We start from the raw sequence: 14,682 nt of genomic DNA, 5'->3' as shown, positions 1-14,682 counted from the left end.
ATGGAGAACAATGCGGATGTGAAGGCGGTGGCCGATGAAAACAACGGAGATGGGAAAGTGACGAAAAAGAAAAACCTAAGCAGACTCATTGTGGAGGAAGCAACGAACGATGACAACTCCGTTGTGGCCCTGAACACGAAGCGAATGGAGGAATTGAACTTTTTCCGAGGGGACACCATCCTGATTAAGGGAAAGAAAAGGCACTCCACCATTTGCATCATTTTGAATGACAACGACTTGGATGAAGGAAAAATTAGGATCAACAAAGTTGCCAGGAAGAACCTTAGGGTTTGCTTGGGAGGTAAAACGCGCAATGTGCCTCCCGTATGTAAACTGCCCACATGATGGTAGAATCTATCACTTCGCGAGCATCGCTCTAACGCGACTAACATTGCTCTCTAACCTCATCACCAATATCCTTCTCCACCGCACCCCTCCCCAGATATCGTCTACGTGAAGCCGTGCCCCGAAATCCCGTACGGAAAGAAGATCCAGGTGCTGCCCCTTGATGACACCATCGAAGGCCTTGCGAAGGACACCCTGTTCGAGATTTTCTTGAAGCCATACTTCAACGAATCGTACAGACCAGTCAAGAAGGGAGATTTGTTCCTTGTCAGAGGTGGGTTCATGTCGGTAGAATTCAAAGTGGTTGAAGTGGACCCAGATGATTTTTGCATTGTTTCCCCAGATACGGTAATATATTACGAAGGAGACCCCATCAAAAGAGACGATGAAGAAAAGCTAGATGAAATAGGTTATGATGATATAGGAGGATGTAAAAAACAGCTAGCTCAAATTAGAGAAATGATCGAATTGCCTCTAAGACATCCAGGATTATTTAAGACGTTAGGAGTGAAACCACCCAGAGGAGTATTGCTATATGGACCCCCAGGAAGTGGAAAGACATGTATAGCTAGAGCTGTGGCAAATGAAACAGGCGCCTTTTTTTTTCTCATAAATGGACCAGAAGTAATGAGTAAAATGGCAGGAGAGGCAGAAGCAAATTTAAGGAGAGCTTTCGAAGAAGCAGAAAAAAATTCTCCTGCAATTATCTTCATTGACGAAATTGATTCCATTGCTCCGAAAAGAGAAAAAACAAATGGAGAAGTTGAAAGGAGAGTAGTTTCCCAATTGCTAACCCTAATGGATGGAATAAAAAGTAGAGGTCAAGTAGTAGTCATAGCAGCGACGAATAGACAAAATTCTATAGACCCTGCGTTGAGACGATTTGGAAGATTTGACAGAGAAATTGACATAGGAGTACCAGATGACAATGGAAGATTTGAAATTTTAAGAATACACACCAAAAATATGAAGCTGTCTCCAGATGTGAAGCTAGAAGAACTGGCAAGCAGTACACACGGTTTTGTTGGTGCAGATTTGGCTCAGCTATGTACAGAAGCCGCACTAACATGTATTCGAGAAAAAATGGATGTAATCGATTTGGAAGATGAAATTATTGACAAGGAGGTTTTAGAAAGCATGTGCGTAACACAGGATCATTTTAACATGGCCTTGGGTACATGTAACCCATCGTCGTTACGAGAAACCGTTGTTGAAGTTCCTAATGTCAAATGGGATGACATTGGTGGACTGGATGAAGTGAAGAATACATTACGTGAAATGATTCTATATCCAATTGACCATCCAGATAAATTTGAAAAATTTGGTATGTCTCCATCTAGGGGAGTTTTATTTTATGGACCCCCAGGTTGTGGTAAAACGTTACTAGCCAAAGCCGTTGCATCTGAATGCTCAGCTAATTTTGTATCCATTAAAGGTCCAGAATTGTTAACCATGTGGTTTGGTGAGTCGGAAGCCAATGTTAGAGAAGTATTTGACAAAGCTAGAGCTGCGGCACCTTGTGTTCTATTCTTTGACGAATTAGATTCCATTGGAACACAGAGAGGATCTACCCTTGGAGATGGAAGCGGTGCTGGAGATCGAGTAATGAATCAGTTACTAACCGAAATTGATGGAGTTGGACCCAAGAAAAATCTCTTCTTTATAGGAGCAACCAACAGACCTGAATTGTTAGATGAAGCATTACTAAGACCAGGAAGATTAGATCAATTGATTTATATTCCGTTGCCTGATTTAGCTGCTAGAATTTCTATCCTAAGCGCTATATTGAGAAAATGCCCCGTAGCTGATAATGTACCTATAGACTTCTTGGCCCAGAAGACCGCCGGATTTAGTGGAGCTGATTTAGCGGAGCTCTGCCAGAGGGCAGCCAGAGCGGCCATTCGAGATGCCATCGATGCAGAGGAAATGAACAAAAAGTCTAAGCTACAAATGTACCCAAATGAAAAAAGCGAAAATGGGGAAAATGCTCAAACGAATTTAAATGGTACCACTGTGCAGAATAACGAAGAAAATACAATAAAATATGAAATTACGAGACACCACTTCAAGGAGGGACTAGCTGGCGCTAGGAGAAGTGTTTCACAAGCCGACCTAATTAAGTATGACAACTTTAGAATAAAGTTCGATCCTCTGTACAAAACGAAGACAGGTGGCGGAAACGATGATTTCATCATTGACTGGCCCGATGAGGAGAACAACGAGGAACCACAGGAGTACAACGTGGATGATGACTTGTACTCGTAGTTCGCCTAGAGTGATTCTTCTTCGCATAGCTCTACAGCCATACCTACTCTGCCCTGTTGTATACATATCCAATTTTTCCCCGCACCCCGTTATCGAATTCCCCTCCAATCAGCTGTGCACACCTGTGTGTATACATTCCCCCGTGCAAACATACCCATCTGCACGCCTTTTTTTTTTTTTTTTTTTAATTCCCTTTTTGCCATTATAACAGAGTTGTACATTTTTTAATCCAAGAAGGGGGCCAGAATTACACCGCCCGCCTTCACTTCACAGTTTACGTACTTGTGTGTGCACCAGTCTGGGGGCTTGCCCCTGTGTACATCTGTACGTCTGTGTGACTTAAATAAAACCTTTAAAGTTTTAACAAATTTAAGTGATAGCATATTTTAGAAGCGTCCTTTTGCACCGTTTTGGTCAACAAGATGCGCGCAATTATATTCTTAAGGAGGTTCCTGCCTGTTCAGCTAATGTGGCACTTTCGCTTCTAAAAAGTGGAGCATTTGGGGGGGGAGTATCCTTTTAAGGTGCTGCAAGGCGCACCTACGTCTGAGTGTATACATGTATATGTACCTACGTGTGCTCACCGCATGTGTTGTAGGCGCGCAGGTGTACCTCCCCCCCGAACGGCGCGATATTTTCTGTGGAGAACTCCCAACACTCAGAAGATCAACACCAGGAATTAAAAAGGAGAGCAGTGTAAATACCATAAAAAAAAAAGGAGACACAAACACGGAAAAAAACGAAGCCAACTTGCCCGATTGAACGGGTGAGCTCTCTGTAAGTGAAGACAACATGGAGAATCATACCCTTTTGTGAAAAATAAGGAAACGTACAGAGCACTATAAGACGGGGTAAGTATAGGCGCACAAAACAGCCTTGCCGCAAATGACGTAATTTTCCCAAAAAATATTTTGATGGTGGAGTAAGACTTCGGTTCTCATAGGTGTACATCATTATATTGGTCTCCACACACACTTCCAAACGGACGAGAGGGGTTAACTCTGAAATTATTCGGTAGACCTTTGTGGAACGCCACAGCTCACCCTAAAGTGGAGTGCCATTTTTCCAGGTTTAAAGTTTCCGGATGTTCAACTTGTGTAGAAGTAGACAGGCATACCAACGGAAAGACAGTCTACATCCCGTTGCTATAAAATGAAGCGCTTAAAAATAACATTTTTTTTAGCTGTTTAGTTTGTAGCTAGCTAGAAAAAAAAAAAAAAAATTCTACAGTTTTTCTGACTTGTTCATATTTCTTAAGCTTTTTGTTTTGTTTTGTTTTTTTGCACAAATATGTACATATAACAAGTTATTTTATTTTACTATCTTGTTCCAAAAAATATCTGTGTATATGTAGCAAAAATGTCAAAAAGCACAAAATCAATTTATAATAACATTAAGTGTTATAACATTTGAGGGGCGGAAAATGCAAGGGGGGCGTGGACCATGTAACTGGCAATTGGGCTCTTCTTCATTCGGGATGGAAAATTTAAGGGGGAGGAAGCCTCTCGATCAGTTTCGCGCTCATCTTTTCGACTTTTGTCATTCCCGCAAAGCGTATTTTTTTTGCGCACGTGCCTCGCTCTGAGATAACAGGAGATTACCTGAAGATACGTTCCTCCAATGTTATTACACAGCAGCAGTTAAGCCTCCCCGTGCTATAGGCCGCAAAAGTTATAATTTCCTCAAATTTTTTCACCCCTTCATTAAAAGCATACTTAAAGGTAAAAATAGAACTTTTGAATTGTCTATTTGTTTGCAATTTTTAAATCATGTTCGTTGAGTTATTTTGAACTCTTATTTTATTTTTTCTCCTACAGTTTTCTTATATTTTTTTAAAAAAAAATTACACTGCCCGCTATGTCTTATTTAACGAAATTGTTGATTTGAGATTAATCAGCATGCCTGAAAAAGCTGAGCAAGAGTAACGCTTTGTACCGTTACGGATAAAGCGAATTTATGTACCATTCACATGATGGGCTGAGGATACAATATACCCGAAGAGAAAATGTTTTATGCCCATGCTGAGAATTATACACCATTTTTTACTTCATTTATTTTTTTTTTTTTTTGTGAGCGTGCAAAGAGCGTTATACTTCATATTACCCACGCGACATCGCTATGGCGTAGAGAACCAGGTCATTTGCACTAATGTTACTGCAATCAGTTTCAACATTGACATTGTTGACCTTCTTAAGATTTCTAGCTTTGCTCCTGCTGTTAGTAGTGCGCCAGCAATATTTATGCACATGCAAAAAAAGGAAAGAAAGAGGAGGGAACAGAACTGGAGAGAACTGCCCGCTTGCACTCACAACTGACCATGATCAGCCACATATGAGAAAAAATCATCAGACAGTTGTCACACTTACGAAGTTTACGCAAGCGAGGTGTATACAAATTATATGTATATTTATGAGCACAAAACGACAAGACCAATGAGTCGAACGTAAAAAAAAAAATGAGCCGCTTTTCATTTCAAAAGATAGTTTTTAATGACAACAAATTGTTGAAATGTGAAAATGCTCCTAAGGATAATGTCGCTTCGTTTAAAAGCCTTACCACATCACAATTTAGAAGCGACCAAGCCAAAAGTGGGTTTCCTCATGAGCGGGTTGGAAACACCAAACTAAAGTGTGCACCAAATTCTGAAGATAAGCCAAATGGTGCTTCCCAGCAAAAATGTGCAGACCATAGAAGTGGACCCCCTGCACTGAATAGTGCACAAACCTTGGAGGACAACAAAAATAGGGGGTACATTAATTTGATAAAAAAGAACGTAAAAAATGTTATCAGTAATATAATTAATAGGAAATCCATACTGGGAAGGAAAAACAACGAAGACGTGAGAGAAGACAAGAAAAAAAAGGCAGGGGAAGTAAAGAACAAAGGGCAGAATAGCAATGCAGCTCTGAACAAAGAGAGGAACACCAGTGTAGCTCTCAGCAAAATAGTAGAAAATCCTGACACGGATGCGACATCACCAGATTTGAAATCGGCGCCAAAGGGTATTGAAAAGAAGGGGGAAAACATCTCCAACGCGGTTAGAAGCAACCATGAAATTAAGTCCTCCGTTAGAAAAACTTGGATAAACTTAAAAAATGTCGACAAGGGTGTTGCCAACAATGATGCCAAAAATGATGACTCAAAGGTGAATTTGAGGGCGGTGGCGAAAGACATGGTCGATCAGTCAAATGGGGGTATGAGAGAGTTAAGCGGAAGGGGAACTCCAACAAATGAGAAAAATAGAGGCGTAGAAAAGGTCAGCCACGGGGACGGCAGCAGAACCAACAGAAGTAGCAAAGCCACACCACTAACTACCAAACCGTTCATCTTGGGAATAAAAAAAAATGAAAAAATCCCGAATAAGCAAAACGCCTTCACCTCGAGGACCACACACAACAAAGAAAAATACATAGGTAGAAGTACCTCCCCAAGTTTTCTACACAATGACAGCTTTAAAAAAAATTTAAAAAAGACATTAATTGAGACCATCATGAATCCTGACAAGGTGGAACGCACGCCAGAGCTAGCAGCAGTGTTAAGGACAACGCCAAGAACAACCCCAGCCAAAGTGATGAACAGAAGCGGACATCCTGACTTACTCAGAAGGGACACCATGTTAAATAAAAAGGGCTCTCCACATGGAGAAAAAACAAAAAGCGTAATCAAATACCCGTCTCCAATCAATGCGAACAGTGCTAAAGCGATTAGTCTTCACATGAAAGGGGGTAGTAACCTCTTCGAAACGAAACAGGAAATTGTTAGGAGGTATTCTACAGCGGTTCGAAACAGAAACTCAGTACTAAGAAAGAACATCGTAACGAAGAATAGACACCTCTCCTTTTATAAACTAAATGGAGAAGGAAACGAAAAAAAAAAATTATCCCCTGAGCCAAATGATACACCAAAAATGGTGAGCTGTATTAACCACGCGCAAGCTCCTGATAGAAAGGAATGGAGTAGCAGCAGAGAGGATGGAATAGCTTCTCCTAATAATATCTCACCGATCAGTGCAAATTGTAAGAATAAAATGGCCTCTAAAATGTTTCCTTTGCAAAGGAAAAAAATAGACGGGGTAGCGAATTCGGTTCTAAAAAATGGGAGACTGGTTAAGGACACTTCTCCCACAGGGGGAGATAAATATAAGAATAGTTTTGCACCAAAGCAGGGTACGCAACCATGGGGACTACATAAACGGGTGGTGGGAAATAATGATCCGTCCCGTCTGCATATGCCTAAGCGATCTGGAACGACAAATTTTACGATGGTAAATAAGGAATGTTCAGTGCCGAGCAGGATACTGAAACGGTTTGATAGTGTATCTAACGGTCAGGTAAAAAAGGGGGTGGATCTTAAAACGGGCCACAAATTAGGTACAGGTATTAAGAAGAAGCACTTTTTCCCAGTGGACAATATGCAGAAGGTGAGCCATCAGTATTATGGTTTGCCACGTAAAGGTATAAGTACGTCGGAAGTAGACAAATGTGTGGGGGGTGATGTTGATGATGAGAGGGGATATGTGCCCATTTATGCTGTCAAGGGGGAGCAAAGTAGTGGCGAGGTGGAACAATCAGCAAGGGAAATGCCACTCGAGGGGGGTGACCAAAGCGATGCAACGGAGCGACACAGGGGGGAAGCACTTCTAGAAGAGGAAGCGGAAAAAAGCGCTATCCTCGCAGAGCATACGCCAGGTGGAGTAGTCACAGGGGATGAGGTATATTACGACTCATCAGCAGTGAACTCGGCACAGACCAAGTACCGCGAAACAGATTTATATGAAGATTTTAACGACTCCACCATGATGGTGTTAAGGAGAAATTTGGACTATGAAGGGGAGACGTCTAGCTGTGTTACCCCCACTTTGGTAACTCGAGGACAGGATAATTATCATGTCGATACGTTATACAACTGTGATAATTTAAGCGCCCAATGTGTAAAAATAGAAAATGTCTCTCCCTACGAACGGACGGAATGTGGGTGCTGCGTGGGGGAGCCTGCCTATGAGGTGGAAAATGTGGATACACAAAAGGGGACACCGAACGGTGGACCGGAAGAAGCTGAGCCGGACGAAGAACAACCAAACGAAGATGATGAAATTGGTTCTTCTCCCATGGCACAAAGCGACATTTTGACAGACGATGAACTTGTTGATGAGGGTACAGAAAAAATCAGTGGGATGGATGTGCGCGCAAACCATCAGTCGGACTGGCTGCGCACCCTGCTAGGAGGAGAAGTGGCCCAATTGTGGACCGCTGAAGAAACACTCAAGGGTGAAGTGATAGGTGCCCTTGAAAGTGAGAAGGATAAGGTAAATGATTCAGACAGTGAGTTCATCACCCTCGTGCAGGAAGAGAATTTCCTCAAGGATCACTCATCGGACAATGTCATCAGCCATGTAAAAACGAACAACGAGAAAATAAACATACCCGTAAAGGAAGAACAAAATGGGCATGTCACGATTCGAGGTGATTGTCGTGACATGATAAATGAACAAGGCAATGATTACGATGGGGAAAATGGAGGAGTAGCCGAAATAGGCCACAGAAAAAAAAACGATTATGTATGCATAAGAGTAGAGTCTGAAGATGAGGACGTCATTACTGAAAGCGTTAAAATTTACTTAAAGAGCAAAAGCCAAGAGGATGGATTCAAAGACGAATGGGGAGGGGCTTCTTGTAACAGTTGTGTAATTAGCCAAAGTGTAAAAAATGATGAAAATATTTCTGCACAAGTAAATATTGGGCACATAAGCAAATTGGCCGTTTCGCACGATCGCTTGGAAATTTGCAGCTATAATGAGGGGAGCAAAACGGGGGAAGTTATTATAAGGGAGGGGCATGCGGAAGCAGGGAGCGAAAAGAATGACGAAGAAAGGATGATGCTGCAGGGGCAGAACAAAGAAGAAAGCTTATGCACCCAACGTAGCGGCGACGGTAAAGGGGTGCTACCCCCGCGTGAGACGTGCATGGAGGGGGGAACCGAGCCACCTGAAACACACCCCACAAAGCAACTTCCATCTAGGTTAAGAGAGCATAATAACACACCGCAAAATTCTGGGGGCAAAAAAAGCGTTGCACATGAAAAGAGTAGCGTCATTTGTGGAGACGAACAAAGCAGTAAGGGGGGAAGCCATTTTAAGGCAGCCCAGATATGTGGGAAGCATTTTTCTCGAACGAGGCACAAAATGGTCAGGACAAATAGTATGCATAATTTTTCCTCCAAGTACAAGAAGAATTACAACCTCAGTTTGCATAACCGCAAAGTGAAGGAAAGAAAAGTGGCAAACGATGCAGGAAAGAACGAACAGTTGCATACACATGCAAAGGGGGGCGTGTCAGGTGAAGGGATCATTTTAGCGGGAGAAGCATATCCGTGTGCTCAGCAGGGAAACGTTTGTACCAGCAAAGGGGTCGCTGATCAATTGTGCAGTGGGAAAAAAAGGAAAATTGATAAACTGATGATAAGTTTTACCACGCCCAGCCGGGTTTTGAAGAAAAAAAAAACGAAGCCAACTTCGCCCATGAGGGGTCGTTCCACCGGAGGGTTGAAGTGCAGGGTGAGGAAGTCGAGGGGTGGTGGGGACAACAGAAAGAGGACAGGAAAAGAGTTAAGAAGCGGGGAAGAAGTGGCAAACGCGGCAGACGTGGCAGATGCACCCGCCGCTCACCACGCGGAATCCGTCTTCCGCGAACACGAGTGGATGGGGCTGATCCTACAGATAATAGACAACGACAATTTCGAGCTAGCCCAAAAGTTGATGCTCTTGATTTTCGAAAAGGAGGAGGAGTTATATGTACAGTTCGTGGACGCGGAGAGGAGTGACACGAGCACGTGCGCCGATTCTTCCCCCCTCGGTGAAGCAGGCGAGCCCAAGCCTGAAGACGCGCCGAAGAACAGTAATGTGTATAGTAGAGGTGGCGCACCGAAGCAGAGGGGGAAAAAAGTATCCCATTACATGGAGCAAATTGTCCACAGCTGTCCATCAGATTGGCCCCTACTAGATATCGCCATACTGATAATCGTCTCCCAAATTGTATGTTACATTTTTACCCATAACAAATGGAAGTATTTTTTTCAGAGCTGTACTTTATTTGAAAAATTCTGCATTCCCATTTTGTTGAACTCTTCTATAATTAATGCAGAGAAAAATGGAATTCCTATCCTCATGTTTGAGCACGATTTCTTTTTTAAAATATTAATCACTGAGAATGGAGGAGAGCTGTCCTCCACTGCGATGAAATACCGCTGTGAGCACTTAAGGAATGATCATGTGGGTAAGGAAATGACAATTTTGGATTTGATTTTCCTGGCCTTGGGTTCCTACATCACTGTGAGCCAAAATATAAATGAGTATGTGGAAAGGAACAACCTTGAATACTATGTGGACTTGTTTCGGAAGAGAGCCAGTGAAGGGGGGGTCCAGGAGGACAGGCGCAAAAGGAGAAAGAGGAAGCTGCTTCGCGTGAGTAGTGAAATGAGCAGGGATAGTCATCACCCAAGCAAGCTTAGCAAGCGACAAACTAGGGCAGGTGGCCAAAGGAGGACTAGTAACCACTCCAATTACTCCAAAAAAAAACAGCGATTTTCCGAACCCCTGCATCAGAACAAAACAAGTGAAGAGCAATACCTCTGTGAGCGAACCAAGAGGAGAAGAATGACGTACGAGAAAAATGTGAAGCGCCGGCTGAGTATTCTGAGGACAACCAAATGCATCACTGCAGTGGACAAACACTCCATGTGTAGAAGGAGTGCCTATCTTGACACGTGCCATGGGAAGGAAAAAATTCCAACAGCAGACAGTGACAACCGGCACGAGAATAATAAAATGGCCAAATTATTCCTCTTTAGAAATAAAAAAATTGAAAACATTGTGCAGTACCATACTAGGAGTGACTTAGAAAAAATGCTATGCCATATTGTTATTGAAATTTTTAATTTGGTTTATGCGTTTAGGGAATTCTCCGTGGAGAACATTCTTATCATTAGGAAGTTTTTCCGCGTCTTTCTAAACTTTGCGCAGAAGAGATTCATCGGCTTGTCCGTGCGCGCCTACTGTGGGGGAAGCGGCGAAGTCAACTCTGCCACTACCGCAAACGTGCGCGCCGTGGTGCCCCCGCCCCAGCGCATATATGACAACTACTACAACTTGTGGATTTGGGTGGACAGGATTTTTTCACAAAACTTTTACGAGCTAAATAATCTGCTATATGACGTGGGCCTCCAGAAGAACAGCCTGCTGGAAGACCACAACCTAACTGCCAACTATACCAAAATAGAAACGATTAGTAAAAACGTGAAGAGGTTTTCCGCTTTGCAGAGGAGAAATTGCTCCGTGTTGAGGAGATACTGGGGGACCTTTGGGTCGAAGGAGGGAATTGCTGCAAATGGGGACAGAGACGTAGATGGGGTTGTTTGCCATGGAGGTGACGCAGGGAGCATAACAGTACCACGATCACCTTTGGAGACATCCATGGAAGAGGGATCCACCGGTTTGGTATCCCATGAGTGGCTCCCGAACGGAGAGCTAGACAAGGAACACTTGCGCAAACATAGAATTCTCTGTAAGCTAGAAAAAAGGGATCACTCGAAGGACAGACTGGCCTTCCACTTCTTAAATGCAGTCGAGAGCATATACCATGTGTACCATTCAATGGAAGAAATTCCTTCCTTTCTTCATTTAAAAAAAAAAAAATACTTTTCAACCTACATGGGTAGTAGCGAAACGGAAAATGGGAGAGGATCTACGGGGATACCTTTTTTGAATAGACCCATAAATGAAAAATGTGATATGAGCACAAGTTATTCGAGTCCAAGCCAAGTGATGATACTTCTGAATCACCACATGGATGGAAGCAATAATTACGAGAACGGAGTGAATGCCCCATTGGGAATGAGGACTAGTGGAGAAGCGGTGGAGGACAACAGCGATCACTGGATTAGACAGCTGAAGCGGAGGTTAAAAATATACGACATACAATGGCATGAAGAATATGAAAAGCAGTACGTAAATTTGGCTAACTCGATGAAAATGTTAAAAAAAAAATTCACAGAAAAAAAATTGTTTTGTAAAATCATGGAGAGTGATATAAATTCCATTTGGCTCGACAAAAACCAAGTGTATCTTCAGTACATACAGATAATGATCAATTGTAAATTTATTTTGGGTTCCTCCTACGATGAGATTTTCCAATTCATTAAAGGGAACTATGGCTTTGTGTTTAATATGGTGGAGGAGATGCGGAGGGGTCTCACAGGATGCAGGAGTCCTCCATCTGAGGGGAAACGAAGGAGAAAGTTTCAAGACGACAATTTTCTACTCATGGCATGGGAAATCGCGAACTTTTACTTTTGCATTTTATATTACAAATTTGAGCTCAGGGAAATTTTGCAAGAGTTACTAAAATGGATTTCTATTTTTGGTCAACTGGAGGAGGGGGCGTGGCGTGAGGGTTCTTTGCTGATGTACAGGCAGAGGTGCGTATCTTACACCGCGCACATTTTAATTTTCCTCAATGAGTACACCTGTGCGCAGAGGGTGCTGAAGCAGTTCTCTCGGGAGTTCCTGCGAAATGTGCGCCATGGTCAGCGGCAAGGTGTGCGGGAAAATGATACCCCGTTAGGCAGCGATTCGTTAGGTGGCAAACCGCTGGAGCCGCACTGCAGCGAGCAAAGCAGAGCAGCAATCCTCCCCACGTGTAAACGTATAGCTCTACACGCACACACCATCAACAAGTGCTACCTCTACGACAAGTGGATCAACTTCATGATTAGAAAATACAACCGTCTGATTCCATTCCTCCTGAAAAAAAAAAATATCGTCAAGCTAATTCTTTTTAATAATAAAAATGTAAAAATTTTGCTTAAGAAGAAGAAGGAAAAAGTTATCACAAAAAAAGTGATGAGCAAAATGCAACAATTGCAAAAGGTTGTTTTGTCCCTCTATTGTCTTTGCGTGAAGCTATACAAGAGCTATTACGACCACGCCTCCATTTTGCATTTCAAAACTGCCCAGCAGTTATTGGTCGCCTCTAAATATTTGGGCATTCGTATTAAAGAGAGGGAAGTAGTGGTCACAAATTATTGCCCATCGGAGGGTGCAGATGGAGCTGAGGTGAAAATGGGGAAGACGCTTCTAAACGAGTTACCCTACCATGGGGCTTCAAACAATTTTCTAAGCGCCGATGGTGGAGAGAATTTATTTTCTGGGTGCTCTTTTGGCGATGCGATGAATGCATCCCCTGTGGGAGGTCGCGCAGCTTCCGAGTGGGCTTCCCCTGGATTGTATTTGCGTGCGGAGAGTAGTACTCCTTACGTTAGTCCTTACCGCGGGAAAACCGATTGGGAAGACGAAGGCCAAAACAAAGACGATATGTTCTACCTTCATGCACTTGTTCTCAGCATACAGATACAGTACACCCTCTCGGTGTGCATAATAATTTGTGCAGATTTGTTCATATACCCAGCTAAGTTAAATCGACTCGCGGGGGGAAAACGAGCTAATAAAGACCCTCCTGCAATGAGCAAGACGAAGCATCCTCCCCTTTATGTACCTTCATTATTTAACTGCAAAATTTTGCGCAAACATTACAGAGTTATAAATGGGCACGATTTTGTCAGAGGGGGAGGAAGCAATGAGGCAAATCGGGGAAGGAAAAAAAAGAAGAAAAAAAAAAAACTTGTAAGTTGTGGTGGTCTGGGACTGTCTGGTCATATGCACATGTACTACGTGAACTATGTTGGTGGAGGGGGCAGCAAGGGAAACGACATAAATGGAAACCATATAAAGGGAAACGACGGCGGGGGCTTCCCATCAGGGGGGGAGTTACAAACGGGTAAAAAAGTTATTTGCAGTGTTCATCACGGAGGTAAGTGGTGTAACCATGGAGAGGGGTCATACGTAGGAGACGGGCCCAAAGATTCACCCACGGAATTTTGGCAGGACCACCAGTGGAGCAATCAACCTGACCGGGACTGCCTCTCTGACGTAGTAATGGAAAAAACGCATGACTCACTGGAGGGGGAATTGGTGTCTGCACAGAGCGGCTGGCCTAGTGATCGCCTGAACGGCTATCTTAGTGAGTGCCTGCCAGGCCGCTACGAAAATTTCAAGAGGTCAATTGTGAAAAAAAGGGGGAGCAACCTGAACGTCCGTGATGGAAGGTTAAGGGACAACGGGGGTGACTGCACAGTGCGGACGAGCGAGCCAGACCCGGTGGACACAAAAAACTCTTATCACATCCTTGTGCAAATATCGACGTGGCTGAGTAAAAACTCCGCTGCGCAGCTCGCGTGGATTGGTCAGGTAAGCAGCCATCCCGTTGGTACGCGTGTGTGTTATATGCGCGCGCGTGTATGTGCGCATTTGTACGCGTGCGCTTATCGGCACCTGCCTTCGTGCACTTTTGCCCCCTTCGCAGAAGCTTTTTAAGATGTGCCTTCCGGAACTGCTGTGCATCGTCCTAGCCCTCCAAGCCAACATGTTCATGGGGAAGAATATTTTGACGGTAAGGGAAGGGTGTATACTCCGTGGGTATGCGGACACGTGGGGGGGCAACACACCCTACCCCCGTTGCTACCTTCAGGCCACATCCCTGCGTCTGCACACTTGGTTTCATTTGCCCATCTCTGGCCCCTATACCTCCTCCCCACACAGAACATAAAACGAATCGATCGCATACTAAAACTGTGCGCAGAGAGTCCGCAGCTGGTGTACTTCGCAGCGGAGTCATTGAAAAATCACACAAGTAAGGCAAATCGGAAGACATACAAAAATTACTTTAGCATAGGCAAAAGGTACAAGGAAATTTTTGTCAAGAGAAAGAGGGATGTCATCGACTCGAAGGAAGAGCTCTTCCAACTGTGTCGCTATTTTCTACCATGCGATGAGGTGGACAAGGAGAACAACCACAACAGTGCAGTTTGATCAGGGGTGGTGGGCGGTAAAATCGGTATGGTATCTGAATGGCCATTAACATGTGGTTTACAGACCGACGCCCATCTTATATGACTTTTTTTCGTCTCTCCTTCTATACCGTTTTTTTTTTTTTTTTTTTTTTTTTTTTTTTTTTGTACCTT

General features: G+C 43.5%; 2 protein-coding genes across 2 annotated transcripts; both read left to right on the top strand.

Moving 5' to 3' along the window:
• Positions 1–2,610, top strand: AK88_02217 (uncharacterized protein; the record flags this gene model as incomplete). Its single annotated transcript, XM_012479851.1, has 2 exons — positions 1–301; positions 443–2,610. 2 exons carry the CDS (start codon positions 1–3, stop codon positions 2,608–2,610), a joined length of 2,469 nt encoding a protein of 822 aa, XP_012335274.1.
• A 2,455-nt stretch (positions 2,611–5,065) lies between these two features.
• On the top strand, positions 5,066–14,530 carry AK88_02216 (uncharacterized protein; the record flags this gene model as incomplete). The annotated part of the gene is made up of 3 exons (XM_012479850.1): positions 5,066–13,909; positions 14,025–14,111; positions 14,261–14,530. The coding sequence occupies 3 exons, from the start codon at positions 5,066–5,068 to the stop codon at positions 14,528–14,530; spliced, it is 9,201 nt and encodes a 3,066-aa protein (XP_012335273.1).
• Between the last annotated feature and the right edge of the window lie 152 nt (positions 14,531–14,682).

The sequence above is a fragment of the Plasmodium fragile genome, assembly GCF_000956335.1.
Source record: "Plasmodium fragile strain nilgiri unplaced genomic scaffold supercont1.21, whole genome shotgun sequence".
Classification (NCBI taxonomy): Eukaryota; Apicomplexa; class Aconoidasida; order Haemosporida; family Plasmodiidae; genus Plasmodium; species Plasmodium fragile.
The sequence above is the reverse complement of the archived record's forward strand: the minus strand, read 5'-3'. Positions and strand labels throughout refer to the sequence as shown.